The 20,622-nt window shown below is 47.9% G+C and overlaps 2 protein-coding genes across 2 annotated transcripts; one reads left to right on the top strand and one right to left on the bottom strand.

The window, feature by feature from the left end:
• The first annotated feature begins 675 nt into the window (after positions 1–675).
• BOLA2B (bolA family member 2B) lies at positions 676–3,455 on the top strand. Its single transcript, XM_035135020.3, has 3 exons — positions 676–766; positions 1,520–1,617; positions 3,166–3,455. The coding sequence occupies exons 1-3, from the start codon at positions 692–694 to the stop codon at positions 3,266–3,268; spliced, it is 276 nt and encodes a 91-aa protein (XP_034990911.1). The 5' UTR covers positions 676–691; the 3' UTR covers positions 3,269–3,455.
• On the bottom strand, positions 2,661–20,622 carry CORO1A (coronin 1A). Its single transcript, XM_035135016.3, has 11 exons — positions 20,384–20,622; positions 19,009–19,211; positions 13,450–13,572; positions 11,681–11,810; positions 11,386–11,570; positions 9,564–9,683; positions 8,034–8,138; positions 7,561–7,706; positions 6,643–6,700; positions 5,536–5,751; positions 2,661–5,381 (listed from the first exon to the last, which is right to left on the bottom strand). Exons 2-11 carry the CDS (start codon positions 19,204–19,206, stop codon positions 5,277–5,279), a joined length of 1,386 nt encoding a protein of 461 aa, XP_034990907.3. The 5' UTR covers positions 19,207–19,211; positions 20,384–20,622; the 3' UTR covers positions 2,661–5,276.

The raw sequence follows: 20,622 nt of genomic DNA on the forward strand, positions 1-20,622 counted from the left end.
ATCTTTAAGAGACCTAATCAGAACTAGTGTCAAAGAGTAGCCGAAAACATTTTTTAAAAGTCTATAATTCTACATAAAGGCGCTATTTCATAACGTAGTTTTTCATCTTTAAATTGTTTAACAGGGTTGCATTGAGATATATCTTTGTTTACATTTGAGAATATGGCTTGCAACAATTACAAAAAAAACAATAAACACTCAGATAAACGTTTCTGAATATTTTAACGAAGCGGTGTTAAACATGGAGGCGGTTTTATATGTCTCTAGTTCATTCCTCTGCACATCTATACAGAAGTAAGCCCCAATGAGTTCAATGCGTCTGAGTCACAGGCATAGGCTTGCATTACCCTGAGCCTGCGATAGGCTCAGGGTAATGTCACTCTATTCCTTATTTCTTCTCTTTGGCAAAGTAATAATAACGATAATGATAATAATATCGATATATACTTTGCATTCAAATTTAGAAGCGAAAGTTAATTCAATTTGCCCCCCCCAAAGACTGCGGCGGTGGGGCAGCTCTAATTTATTCTTTCTCTATGATATGATAAATTACGCGGAAGTGATGCAGGCACGCACGACTTTTGGACGATGTGATTGGTTAAATGAGACCAGGGGCGGATGTGACGTATGCCATAGGCAGAAGTGGGGCGTTTGGTGGTTCTCTTTCATCTCGGGCGCTTCCCTGGGCAGCATGGAGGCGTCTGGCGCTCTCAGCTGTGAGGCCTTGCGGGAGCGGCTGCTCCAGGGGCTCGAGGCCGAGCATGTGGTAAGCGGGTAGCCCCCCCAAGGACCTTTGACCCGCCCCTCTTTCTCTGAAAAAGAACCAGCCGCCTCCTTTGTTTGTAGAGCCATTCTGTCTCTTTTCCCTGCGTGGCTACTGGACGCTCTTTATTCTCTCCCAGCTCCAGCCTGGTCCGGGTTTGCTCGGAAGGAAGGGCTGCTGTGTTTAGTGAGCTTACTCCGAGGAAAGTGTGCACAGAAATATAGCCTCACCCTAGTTAAGTGTCAGCTGCAAATCTTGGCAATTAAAATATTGGGATTTCAACTGAGGAGTGCAAGGAAAGAGATAAGTAATGCATCTGATAGATATTAAATTTCGTCTAAAATGAGATCAAACCAGAACGACTCTCACCTATATTCTAGGACCTGTGGGATGCCTTTTAGCATTGTCATAAGCGTGTCTGCTAATCCTAAATGTTTTCCACTGAGCTTGCTGGGATTTGCTTTCTATAAGTGTACCTAGGATTGCAGTCTTGAGCAGCCTTGAGTGTTTCTGTACTAAGATTAAGAGAAGTGGGTGTACCCTTCTTAGTAGGGAGTGGACCGTCACTGTTTCTGTTGTACGCCTTGGTGCGCATCATGCACACACCTTGGTACTTGGCTTGACTTGCTTGCTTTGTATTTTCACGACACGCAGGTATCTTACCCTGAAATGAATTTGCAGGGGGGTGGGTGGCCTGCGTTGACTCCTCTTCTAAACTGTGTATAATCAACCTTTTCCTCATCCCATTTACACAAGGAGGTGGAAGACACAACCCCCGGACGCTGTGCCACAAGCTTCAAAGTCCTAGTAGTTTCCCCACGATTCCGAGGAAAAGCCCTGCTGCAGCGGCATCGGTAAGTAGGGAGGGGGTGAGTTAGCATAGCTAGCTCTCTTCTCCTCTCACTGGTTGGCAGTGTCTCTTCAAAGATTCAGAATCTTGAGTCAAAAGACTCCCAAATAAAGTATTCCTTGTATCTCTCACCTGCTTTTGTCAGTGCTACAGCTTCATGTGCCATTCCGGGGAGACCCGGCCAGGTGGGCGGGGTATAAATAATAAATTATTATTATTATATTAGTATCCCTTCCATGATTGTTTTGTTCTTGCATTTACTTATATTTCTATCCCACCTTTGCTACAGGGAGCTCAAGGTGGATCGCATGCCCCCTGCCTGATTTTATATTCACAACAACCATGTTAGGTTGAGAGTGACTGGCCCAAGGTCATTCCATGAGCTTCATGGCACAGCTGATGTCTTATCCTAGTCCAAACTTGGCCCTCCAGCTGTTTTTGGACTACAACTCCCATCATCCCTAGCTAACAGAACCATTGGTCAGGAAGATGGGAATTGTAGTCCCAAAACAGCTGGAAGGCCAGGTTTGGCCATCACTGTCCTAGTCCAACACTCTTAGCTCTTACACCAGGCTCATTACACCCCTGCCTACATCACTTAGCACTTTAACAAAATTCCATTGCGTTCACAATGAAATATGTACATCTCAAAAACACACTCACCAACATTTTCCATATCCTTGGAATTTATTTAATTGATGTTCTGATTTTTCATTAATGTGATCAAAGTGGCTAAATCAAAGCTGCCTAAGGTTTAATTACGTTAAACCAAATAGACTTGGGAAATGTTTTACAAACTTTGTCCATAAAAACAGGCAGTGATTATTTTCTGGAAAACTTGGAATCAGTAAAATGCCTTAAATAGAGGGGGCTCTTATCTGGAGTTGGCTATTTGACTTGTATTTAATAAACAAAACTAAATATGCATGTCATGTTAGGCTTACATGCGGTATAATTGTCTTTCTTCCAAAAGCACTTAAATGATTGTTTGCATTATTGATCCCCCCACAATGTTGCTTGAATGTTTTATTCAAACAGACTGAAAGCTTTACTTGGAAATTTTATTTATTGGAGTACTTGTAAATGTTCAGACATAACAATTCAATAGCATAGACTTCCCTTACATTGTTTAAATTTTAGGGGTGGGGGAAATGAAGGCACTGAAAACTAACATACTAACAGCCCAAAGTGCTGCATATTAGATACAGATGTTTCATTGTATAGTGGTATGAAAAAGTTAATTACGACTTTGAGGCCAACCAATTTGACTAGTATTGTACCCATTCCCCACGTTACTAATCACATCTGCAGCCGTTCATTTTTGGAAATGTCAAAAAATTTCACAGAGAAGAGTGGTGAAACAGTTTCCGCACCACACCATTGACTTCTTGAATTAATCTGTTTGATTGTGTGCGTTAGAAGTTGTTGCTGGTAGCTAAAAATGGCCAGAGTGATACTTTAAAAACTTACGTTACTGACTAAGATGCAGTCTAGAAGCAAGAATGCCCTTGGACTTTTGCCCATTTCCATCTCCTCTCCCTACCTTCCCTAGGCTGGTCAATGAAGTATTAGTGGAGGAGTTGAAGCACATTCACGCCTTTGAGCAGAGAACGCTAACGCCAGAACAGTGGGCGAAAGAACAAGAAGCTAAGTGAGAGAGGAGCTCCTCTGCCCTGGAAAAGAAGGCAGCAGCAGCCCAGAGACCAAAACAAACCCCCAAGGGAATGGGAGAGGCAGCTGTGGAGCAAACATATGCAGGCATGGGACCCACCCAGGTATCTCCAGTGGGAATACTAGGAGGACTTGGAGGAGCATGTAGCAGAAAATAAAATGTAAAACCAGTTTCCTTGTGTGTTATATTAAGCATTCCTACCTGTTGAACTCTGCTCTGAGCATCTCTGAAGCCAAATTCTCTAAACCAGGCATAGGCAACCTTGGCTCTCCAGGTGTGGCTGGATTACAAATCCCATCATCCTTGGCCATTGGGCATTCTGGCAGGAGCTGATGGGAGATGGAGTTCAGCAACCTGAAGGCTCATAGGTTTTCCACTCCTGCTTTGACAATACCTTCCTATCCTGCGTGTTTCAGATTTTTTTGGGGGGGGGGCAAAGGGAATGGGGCACTACGTAATTTCCCCCCTTTATCTATAGGTGAAAAGGTTCCAGCTACATTTTTTTAGTAAGTGTGCAAACTAACACTTTGTTTTTGTTGGTAGGAGATCATTGCTTGAGAGAAACCTCTTCTCTTTCTCTCCCACCCACCTGCCATTGATTGTAAAAAGAAGTCTTGGCCCTTAAAGGAGCAGTAAATGAGGTGGGATTGTTTTTGCAAATATAGAGTAAGATTATAAAGTCCCAGGAGATAGAAGGGACATCTAGTCCAAACCCCTGCAATGCAGGAATCTTTTGCTCAATGTGGGGCTCAAACTCACAACTCTGAGATTAAGAGTCTCATGCTCTACTGACTGAGCTAGGGAGACAGAGAGAGGATGGCATCTGGGTGTAAAGCAGTGGTTCCCAAACTTTCCCGGCCACTTGAAAATTGCTGAGGCTCCTGTAGCAATTGTAATGTGTTGTGCTAGCGGTCCATGGAGGACTGCTGTTTGGGAACCCCTCTTATGCCGCCCTCTAGTGGTGAAACAAAACAACCGTAGAAATACGGCTTGGTGTGACTGGCTATGACGAAAAATGGGAATGGTAGGGTTTTGATTGTGTTTGCTGTCCTCTAGGTACTTAAAAGTTGAGCTTGTATTATCTGATTGCATTCTGGATTGAGGGGACAGGGAGGTCAGGCCACTTGGTATTATTAATTTCTAGCCCACCTTTCTGGAGGAGGTCTCCGTCCGTGATGTTTAAGAAGAGGTTAAAAATAAGTACTAGGCAACCCCTACTAGTACTGCCACACAATATAAGAAAACTTGATTGATCGTTGTGAGTTCATATAAACTTGCATATGACAATACTTCTAAAGAAACAAGCGTACTTTATTAGGTAATGCACACTTGCGGTTGTTGCAGCATACATCTTAAAAAGATATTTCCCTTCTCACACACAGGAGGGAATGTTTTGTCTAAGAGAGCCCTTTCTACCTGCTTTTTAAAAAGAAGTACTTACTCTCCCCACCCCCTGTGAGTTGCTGGCCAATAGAGATGAACCCCGGCCTAAGTTACCCAAAATGTTCAACTGACTGTCAGTGAAACATTGCAGCCCTGGTTAAAACGTGGGGCAAAACCACTGCCCTCAAGAAGCAGGAAGATGGTCCTACAGTACTTCTACAAAAATCCTGAAGGTGGGTTTTCTCAGAGGAGGCAGCAACATGGTGCCATGCATCTAATCTGGGAGCTGGGAGGCAACGCGGAGAAGGGCGTCGGCAGGTCGTGGGGGCAGAGAGGTGACTGGCGTGCAAGAACTTGGCAAGAGGGTGAGCTTAGTGCTGCCCAGGCAGAATCAAGGCAGCAGGTGGAACCTGGCTAGCCAAAAGCAAAGCCCATTTGGAGCTGGCAGGCTGACTTTCTGCCCTGAGTTTGGGGGTGGGTGGTGTTTAATAATGCCCTGAGGATCCACCCATTAAAAAACTGAAGGTTTTAAAAAAGACCAATGAAACAAAGTCCAGTATGACCGATGGAGAACAGCTATTGGTTGGGTGGCAGTGGAAGGGCAGGTGCTATTTCTTCACAATCTGCTCCAGCTCTGAGATGCGCCGTTCCTGTTCTGAGACCGTGGCTTGAAGCCGCTTCAGGTCCTCCGAGAGCTGCTCCAGAGCTGGACTCTGTGGGGAAACACAACACAAGCTTCAATTCTGACCCACAGCAACTGGTTCTTCCAGCTCTGTCCCTTATTCTGATGCCCCTCGGGCCCAGACCCACTGGCTCTGCTCTGGGGGTGGCCCATAATCTAGATCTTGGGCTCTTTCCCCTTCTTACCCCTGGCGCTGTCCCTTCGTGGGAATGTTGGCTTCTTCTGGGCCCTTGAAGGAGGGTCTGGTTGACCTTGAACTCTCTAGTCTTCTGGGGCGTGTAGCCGTCCTTGAGGGAGATGAGAATGGGGCTGGCGTTCTTCCCCGACAGCCACTCTTGGGAGGTCAGGGCAGCATCTGGGCCAGCTGTGTCAGGATACAGGTCCTCTTGGAACAAGTCTGACTGCAGAGAAGGGACACAAAGACACAGGCTGAACAGAAGGGGCAGATCGATCTAAAAGGGACCTCCCACTCTGTTAATGGGAAGAGAGAGCAGCCGTTCCTCTCCCTCAGGGGGACTCCTCCTGGGCCTCTCTGTCCACCCTTCTGTCCAGAAATTCCTGAAAGAGTCCCTCCAAACTTCATTTATTTTTATTTATTTCATGGCATTTACATACCGCTTGAAAGAAAAGAAAAGAAAAACCCAAAAGTGGTTTATGAAAAGTTCAGAAGAACAAATCCAAACTCATACAGGTGAAACTCATAAAATTAGAATATCGTCGAAAAGTGCATTTATTTCAGTAATGCAACTTATTATTTTTTATTTTCCTTTTAATTTGGCAAATGCTTTCTTTTGGAAATTCCACAGTAATAAAACAAATAGTTACAATAATACAAAAATAAACATCGCTATTACATTTAATTGATTACATTCCATTTATAATTGACTCGCCTAACGACAAATAATTACAATTACAACAAATAAAGGTTTGACATATCTTGCTTTGCATGTCCTGCATCTATCTCATATATTGGTTTCACCTTTTAAGTTGCGTTACTGAAATAAATGCACTTTTCGACGATATTCTAATTTTCAAAGTTTCACCTGTATGTCAATGGGGTGAAATGGATGCCTCAATTACATAGAACAAGGCTAGAGAATTATTTAGGGGCCACATTCCCCTCTGGGAAGCCTTTGAGGAGCCACATGCTAGAGGTGGGAGGGACCAGAGACAAAAGTGGGTGGAGCAATAAATGCAAATTTTGCCTTTGAACAGAAGTTGAGTTTCTGCAAAGACACACTGTGGATCTCCCCATCCTCCACGATTTACAGAACCCAAGAATCTCCGCTTACCTTCCGAGGCACAGTCATTGCAATGGGTTCACATTTCCTCTCGTGGAGCTTGTAAAACCTGGGAGAGGCAAGAAACACTTCTGGTAAGGATGAGCCTTGGAGGGGAGGGAGATGAGTGCCCCTAAACCAGGCATCCCCAAACTTCAGCCCTCCAGATGTTTTGGACTACAATTCCCATCTTCCCCGACCACTGGTCCTGTTAGCTAGGGATCATGGGATTGTAGGCCAAAACATCTGGAGGGCCACAGTTTGGGGATGCCTGCTTAAACTAAAGCCCAATAATCCAAGGTGTTTTGTTTTTGCCTTGATCAAGGAGGCAGGGTGGTGCAGTGGTTAGAGAAGCAAATTCGACAGTGGACTTTGCTGCCAAGAAGTGTGGTGGAGTCTCCTCCTTTGGAGGTCTTTAAGCAGAGGCTTGACAGCCATATGTCAATAATGCTTTGATGGTGTTTCCTGCTTGGCAGGGGGTTGGACTGGATGGCCCTTGTGGTCTCTTCCAACTCTATGATTCTATGATTCTATGAAGCATTGACACAACATCAGCTGGGCTGATGGGAGTTGTAGTCCAAAACATCTGTAGGGACGGTGGATCGGTGTTTCAGACCAGGACTAGCAAAATGGGGATTCAAATCCTCACCCAACTATGAAGCTCACTGGGCCAGTTACTATTTCTTAACCCAGGAATGGATAACCTGTGTCCCTGTGGATGTTGTTGGACTGCAGCTCCCATCAGCCCCAAGTCAGCATGGCCGATGATCAGGGATGATGGGAGTTGCAGTCCATCAACAAATAGAAGGCAACGGGGCAGCTAAGTTTACCTGGTAGGGTTGTTGGGAGGATAAAAAGAGGCAGGAGGAAAGGCCCTCCTTTGGGTGCGGGGTGGGAAGAGGAAGAAACACGAACGCATCCACAAAATACCTGGCAATCTCGCACTTGCTGACATCCAAGCCTCGCTTGGGCATCCAGCCTCCTCCTCGCTGCGACTCCTTGGAGGCGAACATGGATAAGTAGTGCACAAAGGGCGCCTCTCCCGTGAGCTCAAAGTAACGGATGCTGCTGTCTCCCTGCAACAACGCAGGTAAATACAAGGGTTTGATTCATCCTCGGCATTCCAGAGCTTTCCCAACTGTAAACCCCCCTCTTCCTCCCTGTGAGCTGAGACGCCCTTTCTAACAATTCCAGTGAAGGATGCGAAATTCTGCCCTCTCTTTAGAAGAAGTTTCTGTTCCCCTCGTCCTCTCTTGAAATGTTGGTTTCAAGCTCCCCCCCTGCTCTCTTCCCTCTAGCAGATCACCACAACCCCCTCAATTAGCATCACAGAAATCGTGAACAGCTCCCTCCTCCGGAGTTCTGCTTCTAAACACCGACAGCCCCATCCATCCAGGGCTCACCTTGCCGGTCAGGTAAACCACGTTGGTGTCTGGATCATAGTAAGGCAGAAGGACTCCACTGCTTGTGTCTAGCTCCTGGAGGGTTAAGGGCTCCTCAGGTTTCCTCTGCAGAGTAAACGTGAGATAGCAAGTTAAATTTAAGTGGATGGGACCAAGAGTCCAAGGAGGAAGAGAGGCTTGAGGACTAGAAAACCCAAGTTGAAGGCAAATCTGCTTCTGCAAGAGAAGTATATACCTGTATTCCCATGTGGTAGGTATCCCCATCGCTGGATGAAGGGGTTCTCGAACCACAAAACATGGGGTTTTATCCAGCAAGGCTCCACTCCAGGGGTAGGCAAACTAAGGCCCGGGGGCCGGATTCAGCCCAATCGCCTTCTGAATCTGGCCCGCGGATGGTCCGGGAATCAGTGTGTTTTTACATGAGTAGAGTGTGCCCTTTTATTTAAAATGCATCTCTGGGTTATTTGTGGGGCATAGTAATTCGTTCATTTCCCCCCCGCAAAATATAGTCCGCCATCCCCCACCCCCAAGGTCTGAGGGACAGTGGACTGGCCCCCGGCTGAAAATGTTTGCTGACACCTTCTCTACTCACTGAGATTAAGGAGCGTAAATTAGCCACATGTATTAACTTCAGTAATCAGTAGGTCTACACTGAGGACGACTAGATTGGAGATGACCCATGGTTGCAAGCTCATAGTACAGTAGCCAAGAGACCTGTAACAAGAGACTCAGGGCTTTTTTCCAGCTAGAACTCGATTCCAACATCTCTCAGTTGGGTGCCATGGCCATTATAAGATAATAAGCATTCATGGTGAATTCTGGCACCTCTTTTTCCAGAAAAATAGCCCTGAAGAGACTGAACTCTCAATTAGGAGACATTTCCAGCAGAAAAAGGCGGTTTTAGGTCAGCAGCCTCAGTACCAACATTCAGTCTGTAATGTGGGCATAACAGCTGGTCTATTTTACAGAGATTTTTGTCAGAACTGCTGACAAAATTAAAGGGAACCACATGCTTTATAAGCAAGCAAAAGTGCAAAATAAATGCTACATTATTCAACAATCTTGTTCAAAAGAAACTAATGAGCACTAACTAGAGTACATGTGATAATGCACACAATTCCCCAAATCGTGTGTGTGTGTGTGTGTGTGTGTGTGTGTGTGTGTGTGTGTATCTGACTGCTAATTTGCTGCTGCATCTGTGGGGACTGCAGTCAACAAAAGCTTAAAGGCCGTTAGTGGCCTTTGAGGTGCCACAAGACACCTCGTCGTTTTCACTGCAACAAACCAACATGCCCACTGCTCTTTTGGAATCTGAAACGTGTACTACTGTACTTGTCTTTTAAAAGGTTTTCTTTGTTTAATTATGTAGAGGAGGAGGGCTCAGGTGACGGTGTAATGCCCCAATAATATAGGTATATCCTTTTATTAGCAAGCCTCCCTTGAAGTAGGGGTGGGTTTCCCCTTCTCCTTTATGGCAACAAAAGATACACATCCTGACAATCGGAGAGGACAACCCTCCTTTCTTCTCACCAGGTCCCACAGCGCCACCTGACGCTCACTCATGCGGCTGAAGCCCGTTGTAAAGAGCTTTCCGTCATTCACAGTAATAGCCCGGACAGGACGTGAGCCCTCGTGTGGGCGGGGCAGCTCCTGTTGGTGGGAAGAAGAGACGCGAGGAAGCATCAGATAAAGCCAACACTTTAGCCACACCTATTCCAGGTAGGGGATGCTGGTGGCGCTGTGGGTTAAACCACAGAGCCTAGGGCTTGCCGATCAGAAGGTCGGCGGTTCGAATCCCCACGATGGGGTGATCTCCCGTTGCTCGGTCCCAGCTCCTGCCAACCTAGCAGTTCGAAAGCACGTCAAAGTGCAAGTAGATAAATAGGTACCGCTCCAGCGGGAAGGTAAACGGCGTTTCCGTGTGCTGCTCTGGTTCGCCAGAAGCGGCTTTGTCATGCTGCCCACATGACCCAGAAAAACTGTCTGCGGACAAATGTCGGCTCCCTTGGCCAGTAAGTCATCTGCGACTGGACCTAATGGTCAGGGGTCCCTTTACCCTTTACCTTTATTCCAGGTAGGCTCCGCCCACACCTATAAAGTGCCACTCTCTAGGGAGACAGGGGATGCCTCATTTCCTCCCTGCCATGCCCGATGGTCGTCCCTTGCTCACAGCTTTACAAATTCAGAGCTCTCTAGTTAAATGGGTTGCCACCAGATACCCAATGAAGCATCTCTCCCTGCTTAATCAACTTACGGCCATTGAAGACGTTGCAACGGCTGCAATCCGAGATGCCCCCCCCCCTTAAAGCATGAGGCAGAGTCATGGGTGATGTTTCTATAGGTGGCCAATAAGCTTTGACAAAGTGGAGCCTTTGAGAAGATGTTGCCACTGGCTTCTAGACCCTCCATCCCATCCCATCCCGGGTTGTCCCAGTCAGCATTCCGTGCCCACTGAGCATGCTCAGTCCTAATTACACTACCTGGGAAGGGGGAGTCTTTCTGATGTATTCCCCTAAAGTGTTGTGTGTTTTTTGTACTTCTGCAAACATTGGGTCCCCCCCCCACTGCTACCTCCCTCTTATGCATGGGTTGGAGTGGCACTGTCAGAAAATCAAGATCACTGTAAGTATTTTATATGATTTTGCATGGGGTTGGACTAGTACCGGTATTGATTTACCGTATTGGCCTGAATATAAGCCTCACTCCCCCCCCCCAATTCTGACCACGAAAAGAATTTAAGTGTGGCTTAAATTCGGCACCTTACAAAAATTGGCTGTTACGATATCACTGCTGAAACAGACATAGGGTAAAATGGAACGGGTGTGAGTACTGCGGAATTTTAAGGGAGTGGCTTATATTTGGGCCAATACAGTATTATTCTTTAGCTTGTTTTGGCTTTGTTATCACTTCTTTTTTGGAAAATTCAATAAAAAGCTGTAAGAACAAAAAAAAAAATTCTGTGTGGGAGTTAAGAAGGAAGTCTGCATATAAACCAGGCTTCCTCAAACTTGGCCCTCCAGATGTTTTGAGGCTACAATTAACATCATCCCTGACCACTGGTCCTGCTAGCTAAGGATCATGGGAGTTGCAGGCCAAAAACATCTGGAGGAGGGCCGAGCGTGAGGAAGCCTGATATAAGCTGTGGGACCTCTGATTCCCAGATCAAGCAACAGGGGGCAGCTAACTTCATCTGGCCCTGCCTTGTGAGATTCTGCTGTTGGCAGATCAAATGCTGGGCCAGAGGGACCTTTAGCTTGTTTTAGTTAGGGAATTATTCACTTGGTCTTGTATATTGATCTAGATTTGCCCCTCCTGCTACTGCAGGACACAGACTTCCCCAGCTCGTACTTACGTTGGCAACGGCGCCTCCCGCTCGCGGGTCGAACACCCGGACGCGTTTGTCCCGGCAGGCCGTGCACAGCAGCGACCCGTCCTGGTTCCAGGCCGCGCTGTAAATGGCATCTGGGTGCATCTCGTCCATGGAGAGGGCCGCCTGCCCGACCCCCACGTCCCAGACCGTCACTGCATTGTCACAGCCTGCAAAAGACAGCAAGGCCATCGATAACAAAGGACCGGCAATGGAAGGGAGAGAGGGTTGCACCCCAGCCACGCCGCCTCCGTGAGCCCGCGCACCTGCTGCTCATTACCTGCGCTCAGCAGGAGGTTCTGCGCCGTCGGGTGCCACGCAACAATCCCCACCCGCTTGGAGTGGCCTTCGAGGGTCACCAGAGGATCGCTCAAGGACCTCACGAGGCCGGTTTCAGGCACTGCCCAGACCTGAAAGCAAGCCACCAAAGAGAATGGAGGACATTGGGAGCAAGAGGCACCCCCCTCCGTCGCTCCCAGCCATGCCTAGCCCATACCTGTATCCCCTCCACTTTTGCCCATCTGCAGGGGCAGCCAGACCCATAAGCAAACCAGGAAATGGCCTGTTGGGGGCTATATGTTTGCCAGTGTGTGTGATCTGGGTGAGAAACACCCCCTGGGGTGTCAGAGAAGCTTTTAAGGCACACCCCTTGAATTATTGCACTGTGCCATTGCTATTTATCTGGGCTTGCAGGGGGTGGGAATAAATCCTAACAAGGGGGACAGCCCTTCTCACCTGCCAGATGAATTCTTTTCTAGGTGACCTTTGGGTTACCTTTGGGTCAACTTTCACTCGGGGAACAGCCGCTGAAATCAATGGATCTAACTTGATTCTGGCCATTGACAGATCCATACATTTCAATGGGTCTACTATGACACAGGTGGCGCTGTGGGTTAAACCACAGAGCCTAGGGCTTGCTGATCAGAAGGTCGGCGGTTCGAATCCCTGTGACGGGGTGAGCTCCCGTTGCTCGGTCCCAGCTCCTGCCAACCTAGCAGTTCGAAAGCACGTCAAAATGCAAGTAGATAAATAGGAACCGCTACAGCGGGAAGGTAAACGGCGTTTCCGTGTGCTGCTCCGGTTTGCCAGAAGCGGCTTTGTCATGCTGGCCACATGACCTGGAAGCTGTACGCCGGCTCCCTCGGCCAATAATGCGAGATGAGCGCCGCAACCCCAGAGTCGGTCACGACTAGACCTAATGGTCAGGGGTCCCTTCACCTTTTACTATGAATAAAAGTTAGTTGAAGACAACACTTTATCTCCCCCTTGAAGACCCACCCCCTTGACTTTTGGAACCCTTTCATGGATAAGGTAAAGGACCCCGACAGTTAAGTCCAGTCGCAGACGACTCTGGGGTTGCGGTGCTCATCTCAGTTCAGGCCGAGGGAGCCAGCGTTTGCCCACAGACAGCTTTCCAGGTCATGTGGCCAGCATGACTAAACTGCTTCTGGCGCAATGGAACACCGTGACGGAAACCAGAGCGCATGAAAACGCCATTTACCTTCCCGCCGCAGCGGTACCTATTTATCTGCTTGTACTGGGTATGCTTTCGAACTGCTAGGTTGGCAGGAGCTGGGACCAAGCAATGGGAGCTCACCCCGTTGTGGGGATTTGAACTGCCAACCTTCTGATCAGCAAGCCCAAGAGGCTCAGTGGTTTAGACCACAGCGCCACCCGCGTCCATATAGTTGGCTATGGTGTGGTGCTGGTAACGCCAAGGTTGCAGGCTCAATCCCCGTAAGGTACAGCTGCATCTTCCTGCATTTCAGGGGGCAGACAATATGGTCCTCAAGGTCCCTTCTGTGATTCTATCATTCTATGTGTTCCACCCTATTCCCTTTGTATCTGCCTACCCATCCCATGCCTTTTCTCCCCAGCTTCCTGAGTGCAGGGGAGGGGTGGAGTGACAAAGGGGAGGGTAAAAAAAAAAACCCTCATCCCCTGTCTGGAAGCATCCTAAGCTCCTCCCCGAACATCTCCCTCTAAGCCCCACCCACTTGTCTCCTTCTACCCTGCTCTTGGCAAAGGAGCCTCGCTGCTCCCACTCACCATAACGCTGCAGTCCTCAGATCCACTGGCAATGATGTGGTCATTGTGGGGGCACCACTCCACATCCAGTACGGGGGCTGTGTGCCCCGAGACCACCGGGGCCGCCTTATCCAGGCGGCCAGTCTGCAAAAAGGAGGAGGGGAGAGAGGGCCAAGTGAGTTTGACTGGATATATTTCAGGGTCAAAAAGCCAATACTTCATTTAAATCTCTTACTTATTGCTAGCAGCTAGACTTGTGATAAGCCTGGGGAAAAACCTGAAAGGGGCACCCATATCTAATTGACTTAATAGAGTTTGGCAGCTGGCCCCAGTAGAGAAAGTGGCTGACAAAGAGATTGAGACATAAAAGACTCATTTACAACAGAAGGGTCCTTTTCTTATGATTACATAAATAATAAAAACAACCCTGAACTTTTGCAGACATCCAGATTTTGGGGGTTGTCCCAGGTCAGTAGTTCTCAAAGGGTGTGGTACTCCACGCAGGAGTGGATGGCAAGGAATATTCAAGGACAATCAAATAAACATTTAAACAATTCAGTAATATAGTATATTGATGAGGCCCTAAGCTACTGAAGGTAATGGGGCCCTTTATATGTCCAGCTGTCCTTTGTCAACAACAAAATGTCACTGTTTTTGTATTGAATATATGCTATATGGTAATTTATGGACCTACAGTGGTACCTCGGTTTATGAACACAATTGGTTCCGGAAATCTGTTAATAAACTGAAGCGTTCATAAACTGAAGCGAACTTTCCCATTGAAACTAATGGAAAGTGGATTAATCTGTTCCAGACGGTCCGCAGAGTATTTAAACTGAAGCGTTCATAAACTGAAGCGAACTTTCCCATTGAAAGTAATGGAAAGTGGATTAATCCGTTCCAGACGGGTCCGTGGAGTACTCAACCTGAAGCATACTTAACCCGAAGCATGGGTGTAATTGGTTCCGGAAGTCTGTTCATAAACTGAAGCGTTCATAAACTGAAGCGAACTTTCCCATTGAAAGTAATGGAAAGTGAATTACGTAATCCGTTTTATTTTTTATTTTTATCATATTTTTGAAATGTACATCCAGGTTTTTTCCCCTTTACATTTTTTTTTGGGGGGGGGGGCTAAGCCATAGCTTGGTTAGCTTATACGTAAATCCGGCACTGAGTATAGCATCAAAATGATTTTTTGGATATACAACCAGAAACAGTATCTTCTTTGGTGCTGCTAATACAGCCGTTTGACTTCACCCTGAGAGGCACACTCCATTGTTTCTCCAGATGGACAGGTGCCAACAACAGCTAGGAGTTGTTTCATTTTGTTTCCGAATGTATTTCTTACTAATAACTTTTTTGTTGTGACACTGAAAGCATGGCCCAGAGGGGGGGGAAAGTTGGAGAACCGATTAATTCACAAAAGGCAGTTAAAATCCCACAAATGAACGGTGTTTATTTCCAGTGCCTCTCAATGAAACTAAAGCACGGCCTCCCCCTCTGGTTATGGGCCTGCGATAAACCACATTACACAAACTACCTGCCTCCCCCCCCCCCAGCTCTAACCGTAGACACGTAGGAGATTCCACAAACCATGCAAAGGTTTGGAAATCCAGAAGGAGCTCGCCGCAACACAAGCATATCTATAACGGCAAAGAAGAACTAGGAGTCCTAGACTCCAACGTTCCCCCAGTGCTGACTTGCCAGCCTAGTTCCCCCTTCTTCCTGGCAGGTCTTGGCTGCCTTCCCTGACTTAACAGCAGGCAGAAATTGTTCTCAACTGCTTTCCAGTGTTGGCAGATGGCACAGGTTCAAGTTTCAAGCAGAGTTGGGGGGGTGCATACCAGGTAAGGTCCCAACTCTGCTGTAACTCATTCCGGTGGTGGCTCTCCAATCCAGATCTGGGTTTCTCAGACTTTAGAGCTGAGATGTAGAACCCTATGTGGCCCTCTTGACAATTCTGGACTACAGTTCCCATTATCCCTGGCAACTTGCCATGCTGACTGGGGCTGATGGGAGTTGGAGTTCGATAACGTCGGGGGCAGGACCTAGGTTCCCTTATCCCCTGCTTGTAGAGATTAAACATATTACAGTACGAAGATTAAGCATATTACTTTTCTGCCATGATGCAGTGCCTGTTCTAGAATTTTGAGGGGTGAGATTTGGCCAACAGATCTTCAGAGTCGCCCCCATTTGCGCGGCCAACTTCTTGCCATTGTCACCACGCTACCCAATCGCTCGCCCTCTCCTTGCGGGACAAACGGCACACCTGTTCCTCGGAACAGCCTTCCGCAAGCTGGTGCCTTCCAGACATATTGGACCACAATTCCCATCAGTCCCAGCTGTGGAACAAACAGGCAAGGCAAGTGGAAGATGCAGTTGGAGTTCCTCACTCTTGGAGGGGAGGGCAAATGAGGATTGAGTAACAGCCGCAAGGAAGAGTGCCAGGGGGGTCTGGGGGTCCACAGCAGTGGTGCCCCCTGACACTGGCCCCACCCTGATTTGCAGGAGTGCAATCACTTTTCAAAAAGCTTAGGAGCCGACAAGATTGTTTCTCTTAAAACCTATCTTTGTTTAAAGTTTTAAGGCTTTTATCTTCAGGGGTTTTTCTAATGGTGATAGCTTGCTGCATATTTGCTTTTAAATGATTTGTGGGTTTTAGCCGTGTTTCGTGTACAATTTTATCTGCATGCTGCTTGGAGAGCTCTTTGACCAAGCACTGAAGAAATAACCTTTTTGCCCCAGGAGCCAGCTAAGAGAAGAGGCGATGGCAGTAGACAAATTGCCGGTTGTCAGGCCCTGTCCTAAGTGCCAATGACTGGGTGGCTGGATTTTTGCAACCCTCCTTGCCAAGTTCTCCTTTTCTACTTCTTTGCCACCCACCCAGCTTCAATACTTCCCTTCCTTCTTTAGCTCCTTTGCATACAAACAGAGAGACATTTGCCACCAATTCTCCTCCCCCCAAAACCACACAACAACACTTTCAGTCTGAAAAAAATTGCAGAGTTGTCAACGTTTCAACCAGCCTCTGCTCCTGCGCCTTGAATGAAAGGTTGATCTGCAGATATCACTGCCACCCTCGGCTATTTTTATCTATTCAATTTTGGCACCGCTTCTTCGCAAGCTGAATCACAGTAGCAAGTGATCACGTTTATCTCCATGCTGTGAAAACCTCCGCTTCCTGGCATCAGCCTGCTATGAAAGGCACAACAGCAGGCCTGGCTGCCTTTAGGAAATCAGCCCTGAATGCTCACCGGAAGGACAGATCCTGAAGCTGAGGCTCCAATACTTTGGCCACCTCATGAGAAGAGAAGACTCCCTGGAAAAGACCCTGATGTTGGGAAAGATGGAGGGCACAAGGAGAAGGGGACAACAGAGGACGAGATGGTTGGACAGTGTTCTTGAAGCTACGAACATGGGTCTGACCAAACTGCGGGAGGCAGTGCAAGACAGCAGTGCCTGGCGTGCTCTGGTCCATGGGGTCACAAAGAGTTGGACACGACTAAACAACTAAACAACAAAAAAACCCACCCATCTTCCTCTTTTAACCTCTGTCTTTCGTTATTTCTTTCTCTATTTCTTCTCCCCCCCTTTATGTTTTATGAGGGGGGGAAGAAGATTTTATGTTTTGGTTTTAAGGGGGGGGATAAATTTTGTATTTTTCTCTATAAACCTTCATAAAATTTATTTTTAAAAAAGGATCTTGCAACCCTGGGCAACGGTCTGTGACCCACAGTTTGGGGAATACAGTGGAACCTCGGTTTACAACTACCTCTGTTTATGAACGCCTCTGTTTACGAATGCTGCGGACCTGGAAGTGTTTACATCTGGGTTCCGTGGTGTTGGTTGAGCAGATCACTTCTGCGAAGCGATCTGCGCAGCTCGCGCATGCTCAGAAGCGATCTGCACAGCGCGTGCGTGCGCAGAAGTGCTCTATCGGTGCTTCGCGCATGCGCAAAAGCGTGTCTTCGGGGACCGAATGCCTCCCATTTACGAACGCTTCCATGGAACAGATTGTGTTCGTAAACCGAGATTCCACTGTACCAAGATTTGACCACAGTGCTGCTTGGTGCCCATTGGGCTTAGCAGGGCAGACGGCAGGGGAGCTGACAGTAGGTGGCGTCAGAGCCAATGGCATGCAGTTCCACCCCCAGTCTGGCTGTCAATAAGAAGGCAGACAAGTGGTGATTGGCTGAGGGCAAACTGAGAAGTTGGTGGAGCTGTGCCCCATTTGCTCTAATGGACCAGCCTCTGTTGTTTGATCAGCCTTATTGGGCTTAAGTTAGCCATTCACACTTGGATTTGTGCCATATGTCCCAAAGGCCTTCTGTGAGCCTTCTGCACGCTGTAAATGCCAGCTCTGCAATCTGTCTCCCTCCCTATCTCTTCTGCTGGAACCGAGTTTCTTCTGCTTGTGACCACCAGGAGATTTGCTTGTCCTGTCCACCCAATAAATGGGCTGGAACCGCAACCTGGGTGGGTGCCCAGCAACCAAATAAGGAACAATGGGCCAACGTCAAGGGCCATTTGCCCCGCTGGAAAGGGGATCAGCCTCACTGGGATCAGCAATGCTCACATGGCTTCCCTCTCGTACTTCCCCTCCTCCCCTCTCCTCCATTTTGTCGCTCTCAGGCGTGTGAATCCGCTCCTCTTTCCCATATCACGCTGGAGTCATGAGACACTTGTGTCCTAGGGGCAAACACAAGATCGTCGCGGAGGAAAGTGTGGAGGGGCAAGGAGGCCCAGCCTCAGCTTTGAGCCTCAACTTAGTGGCCAAATAAAAAATGGAGAAGTGTTTTGTTTTGTTTTGGAGGACGGGTCCTTGAGTGTGTTGTGACCAGACTGAACCACTCAAACCCACACACGTTGAGAAGTACAGGTGCACTGTCAGAAGCATTAACCTACCAAGACCTCAAATGTGACAAAAAGATAGAAAATGCCCCAACCAAACAGGAGGGGATGGGGATCAGACGGAAGCCAGACATCTAACAATGGCAATTGGTTTCACTGGAATAACTGGAAAGCATGTGAGGCTTAGAGAAAAGCTTAATCCATCACTTGTTGGCTTCCATTTCTGGGAAGTAGTGCAGAGGGGAGTGGTGAGAGCCAGGACTCCTGGGTTTTTGGGGTGGCAGTAAAGGGGAGCGAGTTAGGGGGAGCATGGAACTGGGGCACAGAGCAGGCCGAGAGAGCTTCATTAGTTACCAAGCGCTCTCCCGATTTCCTTCCCCTCTCTGCCTGCCCCAAACCCACTTCCTCTTTCTCAAGGCCCCATTTCCGCAGCAGGTTCAAACTTCAGGCCATTTAAGGCAAAACAAAAAACCTGTCGAAAGAGATCTGTCGTTTCGGCAGTTTCACAAGTTCCCCGTCCCTCCTCCTCTGCGCCATCTTCAGAGTACCACCCCGGAAAGACACACGGGGTGGGGTGGGGAGACCTCAGAGTTAAGATTCATGCATGTAGCTGTCGGTTGGGGGTGGCTGGGCTGAAAGGGGTTGAATTGTGGTGGGAGATGAGGGCTGAGGTCCATGGGGGTCGGGAGATTCTAGAAAGGCCATCTTTCCAGAGAGTGGCTCACATACCTTGGACAATGGCAAGACCAGGAAGGCTCCTCCGCCACTAGCTTCCACAACGATGGCCAGGAATTTGGGGTTGACAGAGCAAAAATTCCCATCCCACGTCATCTGGGACACACGGATGTCATCGTAACACTGGTCGGCCTTGACCGGCTGTCCGTAGACATGGCGGAATTTACTGGACCTCACGACTTTACGGCTCATGGTTCCTGCAAAACCAAAAACAAAAAAGAGTTTCACTTGTACACTGTTGGAGGGCATCAAATCACAATGGTCCCAGGGTCAATTTCCTAGTCCCGTAAGCACTGGTGAGAGTCGCCAGACCCCTCAACCCAGTATTTATATCTCAGACAATATAGCAGCCTTGGAGTTAGGAAGTCTGATCTTAGCCATGGCCCCTGATGCCACCGTTTCAAAGTCACACATAATTGAAGGTTGTGCACCCTAGCTCCTTGCCCTGGCAAGCTCCCCCAACCAGCAAAACCACACTTGATGCCCCACAAACACCCCAACCGAAACAGCATTCAGATTCTGGGAAAGATCAGGAGTGGCAGGCAGTTCCACAAGCCCTGTGCAGGCAGCCCTTTCTGGAGATGTCTGCACATTTCAAATGAGTGGTATATGCAGCCCGATCCCATGCCTGTCAGAAATAAGCTCCCGATAAGTCTGTATTTGCTCCCCCAATGAGCATGATTTGGTTTGAAAGGCGCCAAACTCTTTAGATTACCCAAGCAACAAAGCCAAGCAGGAAAGGGAAGGCAATTTTTTTGTACCCGTCGCATTTACGCATTTGTCAGCTCTGCATGCCATTCTTCTTCCAAGGATGATATATATGTGCTTGTATTTTATCCTCACAACAATCCTGTGAGGTGGGTTTGGCTGAGGATAAAAATGTGCCCACAGTCACCGATTTCACTTCATCGGGGGTGGGGGGTGGGAGCGGGAGCATTTGAAACCAGGACTATCTGACCTAAAACCAACACTCAATCTATGGCACCATGCCTGGGCGCAGGGGACAACAGACACATCATACTCCGAGGGTTGCTAGCCAATGTGACCTGCAAAGAAAATTCTAAATACAGCAAAATCCTGAGCACAGATTAATCCACAAGAGTTTTTTTTTTAAGTGTTGGTTTCCCGTGCTTTAAAATGGGAACAGTAAATTTTGTGACCTCCATCACAGGGTCCTGTGAATTAAAGGAGGAACATGCAACATGCAGCCTTTTGCACGTTGAAAAGTGCTTCAGGCATAAAATGATCAATACAAGAGCCCCCCCCCCTCCCCAGTGCTCTGCCAGCAAAAGTCCCCTCCCCAATTCACTGCCATCTCCTCCTCCCAACCGGAAGGTCCTTTCGCTTAGCCCCCCAGCCCCAAACTCACCTGCAGCCTCTTTTGCAGATGCACCACACAATGAATTGGAGATGAAGCTGCTCAGAGCTTTTTAACAGAGCCATCGCCCTGGAACTGTCAGAGCGAGGAGGGCTGGTCTCTTAAAGGGCCAGCGCTCAGTGTGCGTAAAGCAGGGAGCGCAGAGGCTCTGCTTGTCATATCTCGCCCTGCACACAAACAGACACACATACACAGAGCATCCATCTTCAGGTCGCTCGCTCGCTCGCTCC

The sequence above is a fragment of the Zootoca vivipara genome, chromosome 12 (genome assembly GCF_965207765.1).
Source record: "Zootoca vivipara chromosome 12, rZooViv2.hap1.1, whole genome shotgun sequence".
Lineage (NCBI taxonomy): Eukaryota > Metazoa > Chordata > Lepidosauria > Squamata > Lacertidae > Zootoca > Zootoca vivipara.